This window comes from Nymphaea colorata, chromosome 8 (assembly GCF_008831285.2).
Source record: "Nymphaea colorata isolate Beijing-Zhang1983 chromosome 8, ASM883128v2, whole genome shotgun sequence".
NCBI lineage: Eukaryota > Viridiplantae > Streptophyta > Magnoliopsida > Nymphaeales > Nymphaeaceae > Nymphaea > Nymphaea colorata.
The window spans coordinates 17,661,167-17,680,818 of record NC_045145.1 but is presented as its reverse complement, the minus strand read 5'-3'; the positions used below and the strand labels follow the sequence as shown (position 1 = coordinate 17,680,818).

At 40.4% G+C, this 19,652-nt stretch overlaps 3 protein-coding genes across 4 annotated transcripts; 1 reads left to right on the top strand and 2 right to left on the bottom strand.

Moving 5' to 3' along the window:
- Positions 1-2,017: 2,017 nt before the first annotated feature.
- LOC116258834 (uncharacterized) lies at positions 2,018-9,624 on the bottom strand. 2 transcript variants are annotated; one of them, XM_031636247.2, is made up of 10 exons: positions 9,397-9,624; positions 8,961-9,236; positions 7,815-8,093; positions 7,274-7,399; positions 7,121-7,160; positions 6,913-6,995; positions 6,075-6,152; positions 5,911-5,964; positions 4,416-4,550; positions 2,018-4,339 (listed from the first exon to the last, which is right to left on the bottom strand). In XM_031636247.2, exons 3-10 carry the CDS (start codon positions 8,091-8,093, stop codon positions 2,297-2,299), a joined length of 2,838 nt encoding a protein of 945 aa, XP_031492107.1. In that variant the 5' UTR covers positions 8,961-9,236; positions 9,397-9,624; the 3' UTR covers positions 2,018-2,296. The 2 variants fall into 2 exon arrangements, with proteins under 2 accessions (XP_031492107.1, XP_031492106.1); XM_031636246.2 differs by lacking the exon at positions 8,961-9,236.
- An 849-nt stretch (positions 9,625-10,473) lies between these two features.
- On the top strand, positions 10,474-14,965 carry LOC116259732 (membrane-anchored ubiquitin-fold protein 3). The gene is made up of 3 exons (XM_031637652.2): positions 10,474-10,986; positions 12,912-13,082; positions 14,480-14,965. Exons 1-3 carry the CDS (start codon positions 10,857-10,859, stop codon positions 14,530-14,532), a joined length of 354 nt encoding a protein of 117 aa, XP_031493512.1. The 5' UTR covers positions 10,474-10,856; the 3' UTR covers positions 14,533-14,965.
- Positions 14,966-15,727: 762 nt separating this feature from the next.
- LOC116258534 (uncharacterized) lies at positions 15,728-18,752 on the bottom strand. Its single transcript, XM_031635709.2, has 2 exons — positions 18,576-18,752; positions 15,728-15,967 (listed from the first exon to the last, which is right to left on the bottom strand). The coding sequence occupies exons 1-2, from the start codon at positions 18,726-18,728 to the stop codon at positions 15,830-15,832; spliced, it is 291 nt and encodes a 96-aa protein (XP_031491569.1). The 5' UTR covers positions 18,729-18,752; the 3' UTR covers positions 15,728-15,829.
- Positions 18,753-19,652: the final 900 nt, after the last annotated feature.

The window sequence follows — 19,652 nt, the reverse complement described above, 5'->3', positions numbered from 1 at the left end:
TTTGAAAGGCCTGGAGTTTGAAAGGCCAGAGACAGGCTAAGCCGGAGACCCGGGTCCGTTGTTACACCCAACTCAAATGGTCCTAACGGTGTGTTTGGTTGGAGGGAATAGGAAGGAAAGGGAGGGATTAAGCAATCCAGTTGGCTAATTAAAAAGGAGGAAAAGAGACAAAGTATGTTTGGCTGCGAGGGAAGGGAAAGGAAAGGATAGATTAGTGTAAATTCAATCCCTCCCAAATTGAACGGATTGAGAGGGAAAGAAAAGGAAAAAAAGATGAAAAGTTTTTTTTGCCCATAATACCCATGAGGACCCACGTTTAAAAGAAAAACGGAAGAAGATTTTAGTCTTTTCTTTCCTTTCTTTTCTTTTTTATCCAAACAAGTTTTTTAATCACCTCTTTCTTTTCCTTTTCATTCCATTCTTTTCCCTTCGTTTTCTCTTCCCTTCTCTTTCCTTTCCCTTCCTTTCCCTCCAACCAAACAGGGCGTAAGTCCTAACCATCGACAACCGCCGTTGGCCCAAGAAAAAATCCCCACATTAGATCGTAATATAAAACGGTGTTCTCTCTATTCCTGTTTTTCTTCCCTGCTCTGCATCCCTCCAGATTCCTCGACAAAGACGTTCAATCCTGTTCCGCGGTTATCCATATGCCCGATGACCTCTTCTCTCCAATCCCCTTCCTTTCCCTGCATCGCCAACACCCATTTCGAAAGAAGGTTTCTGCTTGCCAACATCTTGACCAAATCTCTTGTTCCTTCTGTGGAGATCATACCCCTTCTGGTCGTACTGTGGACCAGCATTTCTGCTCCAATGGTAGGAAGTAGGTGCCCCTTAGACACCATTACTGGAAAAGCCGGTGCTGTGGGCAGGTGCATTGTGCATCTATATGCCACACTGCAAGTGGGTCTCGACTCTCGGTGGTTCCCGGAGCAACCCTCTAATTTCTTGGATGTCTTCAGTTTTCCTTTAGCATGTCTTTTTGGGCTCGGTTGCATTTGGGTGTTGAACAATTTGCAGTGAAACAGCTAGGGGATGTTATTCAGGTGCAGGGTGTGTGGTGCCTTCTACAGGATGCCTGAGAGTCTCAGTCCAATTTTTCCAGTGCCGTGCTGTGCTCTGTGTGTGTGCCCGCGCTGTGCAATGCTGTCCGTGTATGGTGTCATTATGGATAATGGGACTGAGGACGATCAGATAATCACTGGTTCATATTTTGTCAACCAATTCTTCTCATTTTTTCGAACGAAAGAGGGTTGCTGCAATCATGACTGCCACAAGAAATTTTTTCTCTTATCAATGAAATTTATGTCTGACCAATTAAGAAATCGACCTTCATTCTCAGTTCAAACGCTGAAATTGTCTGCTGCAATAACGTGTAGGTCGGTAGCTTCAGGTGGAAGGCAGAGATTGGGAAGATCACCAGGGAGGAGCTGCCGCTTCTATCCAGTCTTCAGTGTTGGCATTATCAAATTAGAAACTTTATCCGGTCCGGTTTCACATAATCTCAATAGAAAAGCCTCGCAATATTTCCAATTTTTATTTTCCACGGGAAAATATAAAAAGCCATCGGTATAAATTTTGCCTATAAAAACATATCATGCTATATATAACGAAATTGCATAAAATGGAGTGCCTTCATAGAAAGAGTAGCTTTAATCATGTACTGTCATGAAGAACGAAGCTTTCACGTAAAAGCTATTTCCCTGGAAAACCGTGTGCTTCTTTCTTGGTTCTATAAATTTCACAAAGGAAAGATTTTCAGAAATGAACCATTTGTTAGTATGAATTACATGTTCTTTTCAGACTGAGGTAGTTCAAATAAATATTTTATCAGAGTTCGTTTTCTAATACGCCAAAATCATCCGTCTCGCATGGAATTAAGGAGGCGCGTGAGCTCGGCATAAAGCCAAACCAAAAAAAAATATATCTACATGCCACCCGCTGCATAAAATGAACGTACACACAAAAATACCACAGCACCAACTTCCGTTCTCACAATGGAATGATCAAATGGCAGACATGCAGACGTAGATATGCTTTTCTTTATCTTCAAGATTTTGCCGCTAGTTCATAGTTAAATCAACGGAAATCGGACATTTGAGAACCCTATGTGGCAGGGCTTTGGCTAACTTACAAAACTAAGAGCAAGGTATTTCTTCTGCAGAATATGTATGAAGTATTTAAGAAAGAAAACGTTTTCTCCCCCTCGACATGCCTGTCAACTATTCACATCATTACTGGTTAAACCACTCGGGCTCTTCCAGTATTCATGTTGCTTATCGAGTTGGAAATGGAAAAATCATTTAACACCAACTGAAGCCATCAAATCTTCGTACTCGGCATCAGTGTCCTGCTGCCGGCTTTCCACTCCTGACTTAGCTGCATTGCCTCCCTGCTGTGACGGAATAGACGTGGGAGAGAACGGATCATATATCTGGTTAACATTTGAAGTGTACCCGTGGTTCCCGCTTGTTGGCCGGCTCATAACGGCGAAGCCAGCCGGCTGGTTCATGGGCACCGGCGTGTTACGTATTTGCTGCAAGTTACCTGGACGAACAGGCAAAGAGCCATGCAGTGGCAGTGGCGGTGGCATATTCAGCGACTGAGATCCTCCGATGCCTGGTGGTGCCCTCTGCAGAGCTTGATTCAGCAGTCTAGGACCAGGTGGTCCCATGGGGTTGACAAACGGCGGTGGTGAGGCAATGTTTGGATTGCCTCGAAAGCCAGCAGGTTGTGAAGGTCTCTGAATAACTGTTTGGTTAGATATTGGGGCGTTTGGCCTTGCAAAACCATGTATCCCTGGTTGTGGCTGAAGATTGTGCACTACGGCTCGGAACGATGGCGGGTGCGGAACAGGTGGGGATTGGATAGGTGGCACTTGTGGCCTGGACAAAGGGTTCTGAGAAGCTAGCTGCATGCTAGGTCTTGTTTCACCTTGTGAGGTAGAGGCTTGGGGTTTCTGAGGCTGAAATGTAAAGTCACTGGAGCTTGGACGTTGAGGCCTAAAGATGTTCGTGGAAGGCAAGTTTGGCAGGCTTCCAGAAACAGAAGCAAGTGGTGCAGCAGCTGGTTGTGGAGACGCTATCCGCATCTGTGGTAACCCTTGTCCTGTTGCAACTGGTGTTATGGATCCTGGTGTAAGTGCTGATACTCGTGCCGCTCCAGGTCGTATCGGCGATGCAGCTGGTGATGATTGAATTGACAGCACCGTGGGACGTGCCAGAGAAGATACTTGAGACAGAGAGGTTGATGGTAGCGGTTGAGACGCTACAGGTGCTGGTGGGGCAAGTCCTGATGCTTGTGCCGGCAATGGACCAGGCATTGCATTTGATGGTGTTTGAAGTGCGGGAGGTACAGGTGGACGTCCAGGTAAAGGTGATTGTATTGGCCTTGGCCCCAGAGGAGCCGAAGGCTGTGACAGTGTAGAACCAGGGGTTAGCTGTGATACTGTCGGTTGAACAGCCATTTGCATGTGCGACTGAAGAGCAGGATTTCCGGGAGCGGGTGAAGAGAATGTCCGCGTTTCGGCTGGACGTTGGACTGGTGCTGCAGCCATACCGTTTGCTGTTGGAGGTAAAGTAACTGAAGAAACAGGCCTTGACGAGTCTGGCATCATGCGCGGAGGCATAGGGGTCATATTAGTCATTCTTGCTGGCAGCACGCTTGACGCACCAGACCATCCATAAGGGTTTCCAGGAGGAGGCATGTTAGGTAGCAGACCACCGGTCACAGCCCCCGTTTGTGGCATCACAGCTGGTTGCGGAAGTGCCTGCACGCTTGTCCCGGACATCCCTGAGGATGCAGCTGGTAGCGATGGCCCAGATGCAAAAGCTGGTGGAGGAAGGGTGTTGGGTCGAGGTATTGCATTAGCAAATGGTTGTGGTTGCTGAACAGGGAAAGGACGACTAGAAAGTCCTACTGGATTTTGTGGTCTGACTTCATGTGTATAAGGCTGCTGCATAACCGAGACTGGGGGCTGTGATCTGATGGGAATCACGTCAGCATTGAGCATCGGCGAAGCAGTTGGACCAGCTCCCGATACTGGAGGAGCATTGAAGGTAGTAACGTTGGATGGAGGAAATCTTTGAGGGGCATTGGCCATGGGTATCGCGTTTGGCATAAAGGCAAAGGAAGGAGCTGGCCGCATGTAGAGGTTCGGAGGCTGCCAAGGTCCACTATACGGCAGATATAGACCCTGTGGAGGAGGACCAGTCTGTATCCCCAAGTTACCAGCAGCCATCGGCATCATATATCCAGCAGGAGCCACTTCGACTTGATTTTGATTCCGTGCAGTAACATCAGTAGAAACTGAAGATGAATCTGTTGAAGCGGCAGGTTTTCCCTGGTTTTTGGAAGGGAGAACAAAGTCTGTGTCATAAAGGTGATAAGCAGAGAAGCAGCAGAGCATGACAACTTACAGATACGGGGGTGACTAGTAATTCAACTAAAGCAACAGCCGAGTCAACTTTCTCATATGTCTCTGCAGATACGTGCACATACAATTCTTCATAAACACCATGAGCTCCAACATCATCCGACAGATTGACTTCCACCTGGCAAGGTAATGCGAAACTGAATATGACTTCAAATATCTTCCAGCAATTAATTCTAGCACCCAAAGAAGATTTGATTGAAACGAAGCGTAAACCATTAGCATGAGAAAGCAAGATTAAAAATCCCTTTTTTCTCTCCTGCATGATGAACAATTTGATAACTGATGATAAAATATCGGCTCTCAATTGGCCTTGTGTTACCTGATGATGGTGTAATGAAAGTCCACCGTTTGAGGACTGGTAGAGCGAGAGTGAACAAAGATAACTGATAACAAAATCATCAGAATAATAACAGAAGAATAACGATTCTTCAATGGATGCTTAGGAATTAGAGCCACACATGGAGCAATTTATTTATAAATCCAGTGTTCAGATTGTTGAAATTTATCATTAATAATGAACCCTTTGGGAATAAAATGAAATATGCATACAGAAAAGGAAGTGATGATTAAGGCATTCAGCAAGACCATTCAAGTAATGTTACAATCATGGTATTCCAGGCTGAATTGTATACATAACATCGAAAAAAAAATGAAACACTCGCTAAGAAAGAGAGTGGGTAGAGAGGAAAGAGGTTCGGCTAACAAAGGAGTCTCAGATGTCCTCGAGGTGTCCGCAGAAATCCTAACATTATGACGTTAGCAATGGTGGTAAAGAATAGAAAATGATAGATCATGAAGTCATCTCATACAACAACGGTAAAGGCAACAGCATAACAAATGAACCTCCATGCCTTTATTTGGATGCTAAACCAAAATGGAAACAGATCTTATAGTTTCTCTGATCTGGAGACTACATGGTGGAGAAAAGAAGACATTACCAAACACCATCATCAGGCCGTAAAGAATCATGGTCTCTCAAGCCCTAAATGGTCAATCATGAATAAAAGATGGAAAAGCACTTCCCTAAAGAAGTCCCTACCAAAAATTCTCAAGTTATCTACTTATGCAGGTTCATCTCTAGGTACTTCTAAGAGATGCGTTTGAAGTACTTTCAAGTTTGAACCATCTCCACAATAATCTAGTACCATGGAAAATTAAAGATTAGAGGAAAGTAAGATCTGCAATACATCATAAAATATAGAATGCAACACACTGTGCTCGTAGGACATAGTGGTATATCATAAGAAATACTTAACATGGAAAAAAAGAAACATATACTGATCAGGTTTATAAGGTGCCCTACATCAACTTTGATACCCAGTCGGAGCACATAAAAAAACCCGCAGTACAGCAGCAGCCCCAACACACATTAAAATCATCTTGGTATATACAACAGAAACATCATATATAACAACCCAAAAAGTTAAAACAAATTCTCCAGTTAAGTGTATAGAAACTTATATTGATTATACAGCTACCTTCTCTCCTGATCCAGCTTTGGTACCACGTGTTTGAATCTTAGCTCCTGTTTCCTGTTTAATACAAGCACCAAACAACAAAAATGAACCATATTTCACAAAATGACCAACATTTGGAATAAATAACAAGAGCACATCATGGTAGCAGTATACTTTGTATTTACCTCTTCAAGCCGCTTTTTTGTACTGTTGTCAGGGCCCAATATGAGGCCAATGAAGTTGATATTTGGATATGCTTTCAGCTGCACGCACACAAGAACTAGTAATAAGTTCAAGCATGGAAGATAAACCTCCAAACTAGTTTTGCTTAATTTATATCACAACAAAAGTATATTCTTTTATTTTCTACCTCTTATTGACCAAGATTTCGGTCCCGAGAATGCAATAGATATTAATATGTAAATATAAATTCATACAGCCACCAACACAAGCATCTCCAATGCATTTAGTGTTTTCGACCCTCAAACCCTAAAATTGCATTTGGTTGAATACATACAACTGAATATTGTAAGAGATTTGCTCCTACTGGGGTTCAATCAATAGCCAAACAAGTACATATTGCCTCATATTGATGGGAAGGTTTCTGCACATCTTGGTGACATTCTCGGTACATCCATTCATGGGTGCACCAGACACAACATAAACCACTTACATGCACATTCACACACAAACACTCATTCACTCACTAACAAAGGCTAATGAGCTTCGTTTGCTTGATGATAATTATGTTATTGGCCTCAGTCCTCCATGGTCCATTTTCAGGCATACACTTACTTGGACGCTTATATTGCTATTCGAACATAAACACTGAAGAAGATTTTCCATGCAGGTACACATTACAATTGGAATGTTAAGAACATATACTCTTTAACTTCAGCTACCATTTTGTTCCTCCTAACAACAAACCATGAAACGGCATGCAACAAGTCCTCTACCAGATATACTCAAAGCAAAGAGAAGTCAGACACCATTTTACAGAATACAGCTTTGTTAGATACTTACAGGGACCGGAACTTTAGCCTCTCGCAGCACTGGCTTGTATCCAGGTGGGGCCTTGTAACTAGGATTCAACTTTATGCATTCACCTAATTTTGAATAATTGTGACTGATTGTCAGCAAGGTAGCCACCATATAAAAATTTGACGCACAGACAATTTGACACACAGACACCAGTGAAAAGATTATTTCTCTCCTGCTAAAATCTGCCTACCTATTGCTTCTCGCCTTTCCAATTGCAAGAGCTCTTCTAACTGTAACAAACAAGTTTATGAGTGTACAAGAACTCCATTTCATTGTAAAATCAGTAGTCAAATGATGTTTAAGACAAAAACATGCAGGAATAGATGAATCCATCCATGAATACCTCTTTATCAACTCCACGATCAGAAGAACTATGTTTTGGGGTTTGTGATGGTGGTTCTGAGCCATGATCATCTTCAAAGTCCAGGGTCCTTGACTCCAGTTGATTCGTAATTTGCTCAGCCCGAGTCTGCTCAAAATTTGTTCCACCACAAAGGCAGTAATATCATTTAATGCCACCTGGAATGGGAAGCCTCCATGTGAAACAGTCACAAGGAAGATGCATTTTGAAGCTCACTAGGAAATGGAGAGCTTCAATTGCTAGGGTGCAAATTGATTTCATTTACACAAACAGAAGCTAAGAAGAACAATGGCCCATGACGGAGCGTTTGAAAAGCTAACTTCAAAAAAAGAGGAAAAAGTTTAATAGGCCAATATCATTAAGGCTAGGAACATAGAAGCCTCAATAAGGATTAAGAGATGGGTCAGAATCCTGACACTCATCTTCTGCAAGGAGAAAAGGGGCAAGTAGATGATAGTTAGATTGCCCACAGGATGAAACAAGATACAGATCTGCAGCATTACATGGTTGCAGTAAAAGTCACCTGATAAGCCAAGGCTCTGCCTCTTCTAACAGCATTATCTTGTGTCAGATCAATTCCCCATTTTGTTTTCCTCGTCTGCTTACTACTTTCCTCCTTGGGCGCATCAGCTATTTCCGACTTACTGCCACCTCTAACTATAGGAACAAGAGAACCAGAGAGTTTGTTCTTTGGTATAACAAACCCTGTTTTTTTACCAAACATAGATATTTTCGGACTGCTTGCTGCTACAGAAGAAGTTGCAGAAGTTGACCCTGAAGGTTGTTCGACCTTTGTAGCCATCTGGTCATTTTATCAATTAATGAGAGCAGAAGAAAAGGTACGGCACAACAAAACCAACAATAACAACAACGGTAATAATAATAACACCAATAGTAGTAGTAAATTAGTAATAATAATAACAACAACAAGACGATGATGATGATGAAAAGAACCAGAAGCAAAACAGATTATACATTTACACCATAAGATATGTGCTTTTTTATCTTTCTAGTGAGCATAAGACCCAATAATTTCAAGTTTTAGGCAGTGATTGGCGTTGTAGAGTTAAAAGTATCCCGCATTTGGTCAGACGAATCCTGCTAACAGACAAACACAGGTTGACAGGATTGGACTGCAGAAGATACACAAACTTACAAGCTGTGGGCGATCTTCTAAATCACTGTGAAGTGTGAACTCATAACAAAAGGTTGAAGAGAAAAGCCATAATGGGGCATACTCGCATACACATCCATGGTTCATTTGTCAAATAGATGTATTCACAGCTTTAGATAGGTAACAACACAAGACAAGTAATGCAAACTTCGATTGTAGATTCTTTGTCCAGGCACTTGACCAACTTGGAGAACAGTGCATTGCAAGCACCTTTCATTTAACTCCCATACTATGTCAATGCACTTGTAAGAACAGTGACGCAGTTAGTTTCATTGGTTTGATACCTAGTTGCATTTGTCCACGCACAATCCATTATCCGTGAAATGCTCCTAAGGTCCATCTATAAGCTTTTTCCCATTAATTTCTTATGCAGTGAGAGGACAGGATGCAGGCGATCATAAACAGATGGAATCGTTTCTGAAGACACAAAAGGATAAACCACTAAAAGATTCAAGCTTAAGTTTGTAGTTAATGAAACGACCCAAAGAAATATACCTCGTTTCAAGCTTCAGTTTGTAGTTAATGAGACGTCCCAAAGAAATATAACCACATTTCAAGCTTAAACCCCTGTACTGATTGATGGTACAAGACTGAAAGAATCAGAAGATGGTCGCTCCATCGATTTTCTGGCTTACTTGATTTGGCCCTTTCAGAAAACAAATGATACTTTCCAACCACCCTCCAAATTGAACGATTTTAAAAATCCCAACTCAGTATGCTAGGGTTCCGACGGTCTCCAACATACCCAAACCAAAATCGAAAGTTAACCACCTTTTAGAACCAGAAGAGAACAAGAACAGGCCATCATTAAAAGAAATGAAAATCGGACATCAGGAAGAGGAAGAGCATCCACACCCAGAACCCAACTGAGCTTGCAGTTTATCACGAGAGAGAGAGAGAGAGAGAGAGAGAGAGAGAGAGAGAGAGTTACCTTAAGGGAGTAGAAGACGTGAAAGTGAAGACAACAGGAAGAGAGAGGGAGGGAGAGAGGCGCTACCACACTACTTCTTGGGCGCGGGGAGGAAAATGCTGCTACCGTTTCCTGGTTAATCCCCTACCCCGCCACTATCCCTGCCGTTTGGGGCTTTCCTTTCCCTCGGGTATCGTTTGCCTGCTTTGGAACCGAGTTCGCCCGGGGAAATCCCGTTAGATGGAAAATATCGCCATAAGTAGGAAAAAGGTCCTCTCTTCTTTAAGAAATTCAGAACAACATTGTCCCGTAATAATTCGGGGTTGAAGAACTTATTTCAAAACCTACGTGGAGCTAACAAAGTGCAACAGAAAGTAGCTGACAGGGTTCAGGCTTTTATAGCCAGGGAATTTTCGGTTCGATGGCTTAGTTGAAGCGATCATGTGATAAAAACTTACCTTGTTCTGGATTGTATCCACTTGCGCAAATTAAATTCTCAAGACTTTATTTTTATTTCACTTTAAAATAGAAGTATAAATTTCACTTGGGCCATGTTGTCTTGGATAACTTCCTTGAACGATCAACAACAACTCTCCCAAAACATGAGAGAACTTAACGATACATTAAAATAATCCTTTTAAACTATTTTTTATGCTAAGGAAGCTGAATTTAGGCTTTGAATGTAATTTTTTCAGGATGAAAAGAATTGCCTTAAGGAGTTGTTTGGTAGCATGAATGTTTGGTGAATGTTTCAATGTTTCATGACATAGTGTAGCAAGTCTAGCTAATGGCATAAAAAAAATGTGTTGCCAATTGAATTCTTGAGTCTTCTCAAATAAAGCCTAACACCAACGGCACAGAAAAAATGGGTTACTAATTAGATTCTTGTAGATGTTATGCTCTTGAGTCTTATCAACGTAAAGCGCTGCACCAAGTCCGAACTCAGTTTCTCGGCCCGAAAGGGAGAAGAGTTGTCACTTGTGTGTCCTAAAATGTACAACTACTAAACTTAAATATGCCATAAGTATGGTAGCTGTCGCGAATTACGCCTTTTTATACTAGATAGAAATGGTTATCAAATACGAAAGTTGGTGTGTCGGAAACTTTTCGGCTGTTATTGACAATTATTTGAGAGAAGGAAGAAGAGGACGACGACCAAGGAGGAGAAGTAGAACGAACGGGTTGGAGGACGAATCGGAGGGCGTGGCTGTGACGTTGAATCACAGGAGGAGGCGGAAGACGGCCTGAAAATTCACTGTTCATAGGATCTTTTCTCCTTCTCTACTGTTTGGAGTCCCACTTTTCTTGGTCTCTCAATCGGCTCCGTGTCGAGGGGATGGAATCGACCAGCAAATTTTGATAAGTACCCATATCGAGAATCATGGCTTCAAATCGGTGTCTTGGGAAATTAGTTCGTTCTGGGCCGGAAGGGATTGAGATTTGATGGTGGTTTTTGTTAGCTTCCTTTTCCAAGATCTTTAATGGCAGGTGAAGAATCGGTTGAGCTCAAATTCAGGCTATATGATGGCACAGACATCGGTCCTAACAAGTATTCCCCTGCCACAACAATTGGTTCTCTTAAAGAGATCATTCTTACTAGATGGCCGCAGGGTAGATGTTTCATTATCCTCTTTGTTTTTCATAATATTTTGGTTGGTTTTTGTACCTTTTTTAGTTCGTTGAACCGTATTCTTGCATCTGTTTTCAGTTCTAAAATTTGAGGTTGCCGTAAATTTTTCGATCAGATATTATCATATGTTGTACATCTGAGCTTAAAATGGTTACAGCAATATTCGTTTTCGTGCATTCTGGTTCATCAAAATGATATCGATCTCTGGTGTAATGCTCAATTCTGGACTCCTCTGTTATATTGTAAAACTCCGGAAAAGGCCAATAGTGTTCTTCCTCCGTCTGCCATTTCTTCATTAATGAGAAGTTAGTTGACATAAAATAGAGCAACGAACTAAGACCAATATGTTTCGAGTCTGTTGATTCAGTTGTTGGAAGTCGTTGCCTTCTACCTGCTTGGCGATAAAAGTAGTTGACTGCTAAGTGCTAAGTTTATGGTGATTCTGTTCTTTTTGGTTTTTATGATTTTGCTGTTTGAAACTTTGAATTACTAGTTTTATGCTCAAGCCATCAAAATGAGGTACTTAGAATTGGAGGTATTTTCCCTGGCCTGCAATTCCAGCTTCCTACTGTTCGCCATACAATTCTGCCCACTAGAATCATGCTCAACACATCACAATTATGCAGGATATCTAAACCAGGACACACCTGTAAAAATAATGTGCCACTTTAATTTGACTTGTGTACCTAAGGCTGAAGCAGCTTATCTAACAAGTCATGTGTGCGCCTTTTAGAGGATGAGAATATGCCCGTAATTGTTTGATATGAAGTCCTTGTTTTGCCTTGAATTACAAAGACAAATAAAAAGGTAGGAAGTGAATCATGCAGGTAGATAGGGACGAGAGAAATCAAGAAAAGAATGAGATTGAAAAATTTGTGCACAGCAAGATAAGGGATGCCACCAATAGCATGTGTATTGGTGCACATCTAATAGACTTCTTGTTCTTGGTCTAGGAAAACAAGCATGCTCCTTGTCTTTGAAGAATGGTGTTCAGTTTTTTTATCATGAGATTGTTCCCTTTCCTTGTGGGCATTCAACAACATGCTCTTTTCTCCTTTAAGGATCCAGTATTTATATCCTCCTATTTAACTATTTTAAGCATTTCTTTCACACCTCAGGATGCTGGTGTGAGTATATGGTCATATGTCATAGGATACCTTAGAGAAACCATTACGCCACAGAAGAGCATTTTTGCAACATAATGTTGGAATTCTTCAACCAAATGCAAAATCCGTCTGCATGGACATGATGGAAATCTAGTTCTATTCTATTTATACCACCAAAGGCTGTGGTATATCCATGATGAATCTAACAGAAGGAAACTTTTCTAATACAATGTTGAAACTCATCTACGGATTGATGTAACTGGAAGACATTGATAGAAATTCAGGGAGAGCTCTGGTGTTGTTTTAGTCAACAATGAAAAGGCATGTCATTGCAAAATAAGTATAGGTTTTTCTTTTCTTTTTCTTTTCCATCTCCACCTAAAGAATGACATGAGTTCCCAATATCAATTTGATGTCTTCCATTTTCTTGATTATATCTTTGCCCAAGCCCAAGGTATAATGGGTTGTTCATCATTGATTACCAAGAATCCTTGCTCAGTTTATTTTATTATTTTCTATGTTTGTCGTACAAAGTTCCAGTTCTTGCTTAAACTGACAATGTTTTATATGACAATTTATTCTTGTCCAGATTAAAACTTGGAATACATCTACTCACTATGATGTTTCGCTGTGTTTGATTAAGTTGTATGTCTAATGACTTTCTTCTCGAACTAAATAATTTTTAAAACTAGTCATATCTTGTGTTTTAGAATCATGATCCGATTTCCTGCAATTTTTCCTGGAGATAGAAGGTATTAACAATGGTGAATTTACTAGTTCCAAATATCCAATTTTGATAGATAAGGACAACGCCCCGAGATCAATCAATGACATTAAGCTCATCAATGCGGGTAAGATATTGGAGAACAACAAAACTCTTGCTGAGTCCAGGGTACCTGTTGGAGAGCTTCCCGGTGGAATCATCACCATGCATGTTGTTGTGAGGCCTCCTGCATTTGACAGGAATAATGGTAATGTTGACAAAAATCTCAGTGTATTGCAATTTCAATATTGCTTACATCCATTGTCGGTGATATGCTGCTAATCTTTTGTGATATTGTAATGGTGTCTCTAACTGCATCACCGAGTATTTAATGCTAATAATTTATGTTATTGTCATGCTCTATCTCTCTCTCTCTCTCTCTCTCACACACACACACGGTCTGCACCCACCCAAGTATGTGCTTCAGCAGGAATCACACAGGGTAGATTGATAACAATAGATACTTCTGGTAAAATGCCCAGACTGGCAGGAAATTCATAGTTGACTCCAAGCGAAATTATTTATTGGTATTTAATGCTAATCATTTATGTTATTGTCATGCTCTCTCTCTCTCTCTCTCTCTCTCTATATATATATATATATATATATATATATATATATATACTTCTGGTAAAATGCTCAAATTGGCAGCAAATACCTAGTTGACTCCAATAGAATTTATTTATTTATTGTGCATACATTTCTGTCCAGGCTCAAGAAGTCTCAGGCTTGTTAATGTGAGTACTCGTCTTTTAAGAATCTTGTGTGTAACTTTATAAAAGGGTATGTAACAATTAACATATTAAATCAAAACACATTATTTTCTACATAAAAGAAGCAGCGGCACTGATATGGCTTTTTGATTGATTGCTATTCCTTTAGACAAAGCTTAAATGAGGAGAGGTAGGTACTTAAATGAAGAGAGCATTCTTTGTAGTTTGTATCTGAATGGCTTAATGAGTATTTGCCGGTTAAATGGGTTTCAGTGAATGGACATGCTTGTTTTTCTAGTTGGCATGCTGGACTTCTGTTCTCTGGTGAAGATGCATATCCTAGAAACAAGGTCGATACCGCAAGATTGTGCTGTGGAATGGCCTCTCTATCCTAAGGGCATTACGATTGATGTTAGTGGTGGTTTGTCCTATCAGGCTTCTATGAACACATAAAATAAAACTTGACAGTAAGGAAGATTGATTTGTGGAATAGCCTGTCTAGACTAAGGGCATTATAATTCTCTGTGGTGGTTTGCTCCTGTAGCCTTCCATAAATAAGAATGCAGAAATAGAATTTTGATAGTCAGGAAGCCTGCATGTATGTAGATCTAGGTAGAGGAAACTTTTAGGAGCCGGGAACTTATGTTATCCTTTAAGTCCTTAATTAATCTGATTATCCTTTTATGGTCATTCCTTTGTTAGGAGATACTCGCGATAAAACACTAGACATTGTTGAGACATGTAACGTATTCAGGCTTTAGGAATTCATCTGACTGAGTATATTTACATTGTTTGCTTAACTTGTATAAATACTTTCTTTGGAACAGCAATAAGCAATTAGAAATAGAACTGCAATACCAATACTAATGTGCATGTGCTGCTTTGAATGCAGAGAAGCCACGTGCTGACTTCCAAAAGAATAGATGTTCCTGCTCCATTCTATAATCACAAATTAGACCGATCCACCATTTGTAGTTGGTACAGCGGGAAATGTCATACCACCAATAGATTTTTGTTTCTGTGCATATCTGGCCACATGGCTAAGGGGTTGTACCCTTTTCCTCTTTTTGTTCTTCTTTGGGTTTTTTGGTTTAGGGATAATTGTTTATTTGTGGTCGCCCAGAATTTGGCATTTTGTTCTTCTGGGATACAGCTCTTTCTAAATGAGCTCCCATGATTTGATGGAGTTTCTGCTGTTTTTTTTACTTATGGTTAACTGCTGGGGGTAGGCGTTGGATAGATGAACTTTAGGTGGTCACTTTCTCAGTCTTGAATTAAGGAACGACCATTCCAATCGGAATTCCATGATGTTACCTTTCAGGCCCATTGTGTTTCAGAATTCTCTGCATGGTAATGGAGTGTTCTGCTTTCCGATTCATGTTGTAAGTTGTCTGTATGACGCACCGTCACATCGTGGTGTGACCTCTGCATTCGTATCTTTTCTCGTTGTTTTAATTATCTCCAGATGATTTTCCTCCTTTCGGGCTGGATTGTCTAAAGAACATTTGAAACAACGGCTTAGATGAAGTAAAAGTACAAGAATTAATTTTCACATCTAACTATGATTATGAGGACTTTATGCATAAGCGAATTGTTCAACCACGACAATTTTTATGTATAAGAATTGAGATGCATAAGAACCCAACCCAGCATTTCTCAATAACATATTGTAATTGTAACTTGGTTGTGATAATGGTATTTTCCTCCTTGTCCCACAGAAATGATGCAACAATATGAGATTGAGGTAGTGCTAATCTTTTTAATACAAGTAGATAAAGTATGAATATGACGCAGGGACTTTCTTGTGCGAGTGTTAAAACAAGTATATCATATAGCAGCAGAGTTTGGCAAAGGAAACGCTCTAGAGGAGGTTGCATAATCAGGAATTGAGATCAACATCACCAAACTTCTTGATTGGTAACCACAGCATATTAGCAAGCCAATCTCACAAATCAACCAGGCGGCATATGCTATGGTCCCTTATGATATTGTACATTGACAAAGTGCAACAGCAAGAAACCTTGTCTGCACTCCAGCCAAGCTAGTGAAATGAGATAATCCATTCACCAATCAGCTACGACTTGCGAGAAGGTGCATAAATATTGAGCTATGAAGTAATGATTCTGATAACACCAAATCATAAAAAATCAACGGTAACATATTCAAGCTCTCAACGTTAATTCTATTTTGACGCAGAAGCAGCTACATAATAACGTCGCTATGACATTTATGTCTGACCAAGTCAAATGAAACGGGATTCATCAAACACCCAAGGTTCATGCAGGAAGAGCTCGCGACCATTCATTTGTACTCTTCCTGCTGCTATGTCTTCTGCACGCTTACGGGCAGCTTCAACTTGTTTTGCTGCAGCATCAGCATCCTACAGCACGCCATAAATGAGAAGAATAAAGAAAAATAAAGAAAAGTGTGCATAAGATCTTAACTTTAAAATGTTAAAATTATATGGAAAAGAATGAAAAATGATGTCTACCGTGGGTGTATGAATGGACATATCCGTATAGGCAAAATATGGGAGAATGGGCTGGTAAACAAGAAACCTGACAAAACTGATACATGAACACTAACAGAATGGGTTGGTAAACCAGAAACTTAACAAAACTGATATTTTTAAAACATAGTTGGCGGGAATCGGACTCGGATCGGCAGCCAACTGAGTCAGCAGGTCAGTAGGTTGACTCAATGACTCAGCCAGGTCAAGTACTAAAAATTGGATTATCAACATACAATCGAGTTACTATACTATATCTCTCTCTTTCTTTTTAATTTTTCCCCAAAAGATCTAATTAACTACCCAATGCTTAAATACTTGATAAAATCATTAAAATGTAAAAAATAAAAAAGTATGTTCTCTCTAGTGTTGGAAGGTCAGAGATGCCCCGATCGATCAGCTTTGGGGCATCAAAGAGAGAGAGAGAGAGAGCAAGGACGAGGCTGGTTTGGGGTTTTGGGCTTGAAGGTTAATGGAAAGGCAAAAACCCCAAACAAATGATCCAACCCCCATATATATATATATATATATATAACCAACCAATTCAGCCCCCTCCTCCCTTTTTTTGGCCATTCCATACCAATTCAAGAAAAAAAAAACTAAATCAAAGTCAGTTTTATCATTAATTTAGCTTTATATCGCCAAAACTCATATTGTGTCTGACTCGGCCGAGTCAGCTGAGTCAGCCGAGTCTTGGTGTGGAGCCGATTCTCGACAGAGTCAGATGACTCTTGGCTGAGTCTTGCTGTGGATCGTTTGAGTCTCAACCCATGACCCAATAAGAAAACTACTCGCGCGATTCACGAGTTGGATCACCGGGTTTGCCAACTATGCTTGAAAACTAAGGAACATGGACCCTTAAAAAAATGTTGCCGCAGCCAGGATGAGTGTGGGTGGGGCTCGAGTATGTGAACTTTATTAGTTGTTAATTTTATGGTTTGTGAACTTTATATGTTCTTGCTGCACTTGCACACCATGTTTTTTTGAAACATGTTGCACCCGCATCTGCACCTACATCATCACACACACACCTGTGTGACGTAGCTTGAAATTACCGTCGAGAGAGAGAGAGAGAGAGAGAGAGAGAGAGAAAATCAATCTACGGAGTAGGGCTACTCCTAATACTAGATCTGTCCTCTGTAATTGAAGAGCATCAAGTTCTAAGAATATAGCAATCCACTAGCTATTCTGGATAACTATTAATAAATCAATAGGTAATTCACCAAGCACCCCTCTTCCTATCGAGTTGACAAATACCATATTTGGGCTGGAAAAAGGACTACCACTGATTTCAACACGTAAGATGGGGAGCCTCCTTTTACCTAGGAACTTCTCCCATCTCACTTTTTAGTGCTTTGATAACTCGTAAGTGATATTTCAGGTCGTAATCATTTTTTTGGCCAAGGCTCACTTCCAGTATATCTTTCTTTTGATAACAGAGAAACCATCTTCATAATAGGAGACCGGGCCGCTACGGATTAACCAGCTGGAAGTTTTTCGGCCTTGAAACCCAATAACCTCCACCTAGACAAGCACAGAGAGCCTCTGCGTTATAAGAGTTCCACGGGAGGTCTGACAACTAAGTTTACCAAGACTAAGATAAAGGGAGAAAGAAGGATCTACGCTTAGCTACAACTTGACTTTGAGCTAGATGCACAAGATGCATTGTTGATAAAGGGAGAAAGAAGGAGCTATGCTTAGGTACAACTTGAATTTGAGCTAGATGCACAAGATTCATTGTTGATAAACACCCAAACAAAGAAATTTAGCGTTACTTCTGGCGATACATGTACTATTTCGGACACTGCAAAAACAAAGCAAGAGCTTCGAAAAGGCAGTTAGAAGGCATGGAAAGACCAACAACAATAGCAAAAAAAAAGTACTTAGGTGTCTCTTGCAAGTTGCAACAGCTCTAATATTACAGCATGTTTAAGCGAAACAGGATTTTCAGAAAACAAAAGTGGATGTTTTTTTCCCATCATTTGCCATGAGACGGTTGCATTCTAAACTTTGCACAATTTTGGCTGGTCCAGGAGTTCCCTCTAGGAATGTTTATGCCAACCATGTGATAAAATTTTGGGCATTAAGCAAGGACGAGGATCATGGTTTCACAAATATCCCCTCAACCCACACGGCCAAGATCAATCACCAAAAATTAGTTTGACAGAGATAGAAGGATTGGGTCATTTAAGACGGAGCTAGGCAGACCAACATTTTTCTGGCTACAATTTTCGCTATTATTGTTCTGGACGATTAAGATGGGGCTTCAGAAGCTGACGCCTAAGGACTGCCAATAACTCGATGATTCAAATGCGAAAGGTGAGAAGTAAGGTTTCATCGTTTACCGTCTACAGAATGCATAACATAAAAATCTCATCCTCGAACCAAATAATTGGATGCCAAAAAAAATTAACAGAAACCCTCTGCCACAGAATTAAGGGGTAACAAGAAGAGAGAGAGAGAGAGAGAGAGAGAGAACCTTTCGGCGCTTCCACGACAGAAATTGAGCTTGGGTAATGGTAGGCTGAGGGCCTGTCTCCCTTCTGCCCTCTTCCGCGCTTCCTTCCTCCTCGGCACCCATCCCCTCTCTGACTCTCCCTCGCGTTTGAAGGAGGACGGAGGCGTAGGTCATGATCGGCCGAACATGTACCCGTACTTACCGAACCGGTTCGGAATGATTTGAGACAAATAAATCGGCCTTCTAAAATTTGTTATATTTATAACGACAGATGCCTTGGTAAACAAAATCTGTACAATTGGGAGATTTGATGGTTACATCTTCTACCTCTTTATTTTAATGCATTCATCCTCATGACATAATCGTATAACTTGATTTTCAAATCATTTCGTTGTACTCATTGAAGCTTTTATACATTAATCATAATAGCCAGAGAGAGAGAGAGATCGAAATATGCTGGCCACCTTTAGTTGTCAAGATAGATTTTTATTTATTTTCAAAAAGTATATTAGTCGCCGCTTTTGTTTGGCCACGGTTTTTCAAGACATTTAGTAATGCTTGCTTGTGTTTTTTGTGACGAATTCGACAGTAAAAGGTAAATGGTATATTTCAATCTCTCTCTCTCTTACATACTCCGACCAACCATCTGAAACTCCATCCAACCATAGCCCCCTAATGTATATGGCCGGAGAAGTGATTAAGCAAACTCACCCAATCAATGCATTATGAGTGTGTGATGTGTAGATTGGTATGTTTATAAACACTAAATATGACATGTCTTAAAACAAACTGTTTTTCCATAAAAACATTGTTTTTTCTATTATTAAAATCTTGAGGCTACAAGTGTAATTTGTTTTTTAATATTATAAAATAAACTCAAAAAATGGTTAACTTAATATGCGTTTCTTATGCAAACATTCTTAATATCACATCTATAAAGTTAGATTGTACAAAACAAACAATATTTCAACAATCAATTTCAAAAGGTCGGATGTTTATCCTCATAATATGAGATATACCAATTCCTCTCGCTCGCTCTTCAAGTACACATGCATATGTTTAGTCTTACCGCCAAACTTTGAAGAAAAGAAATATAAA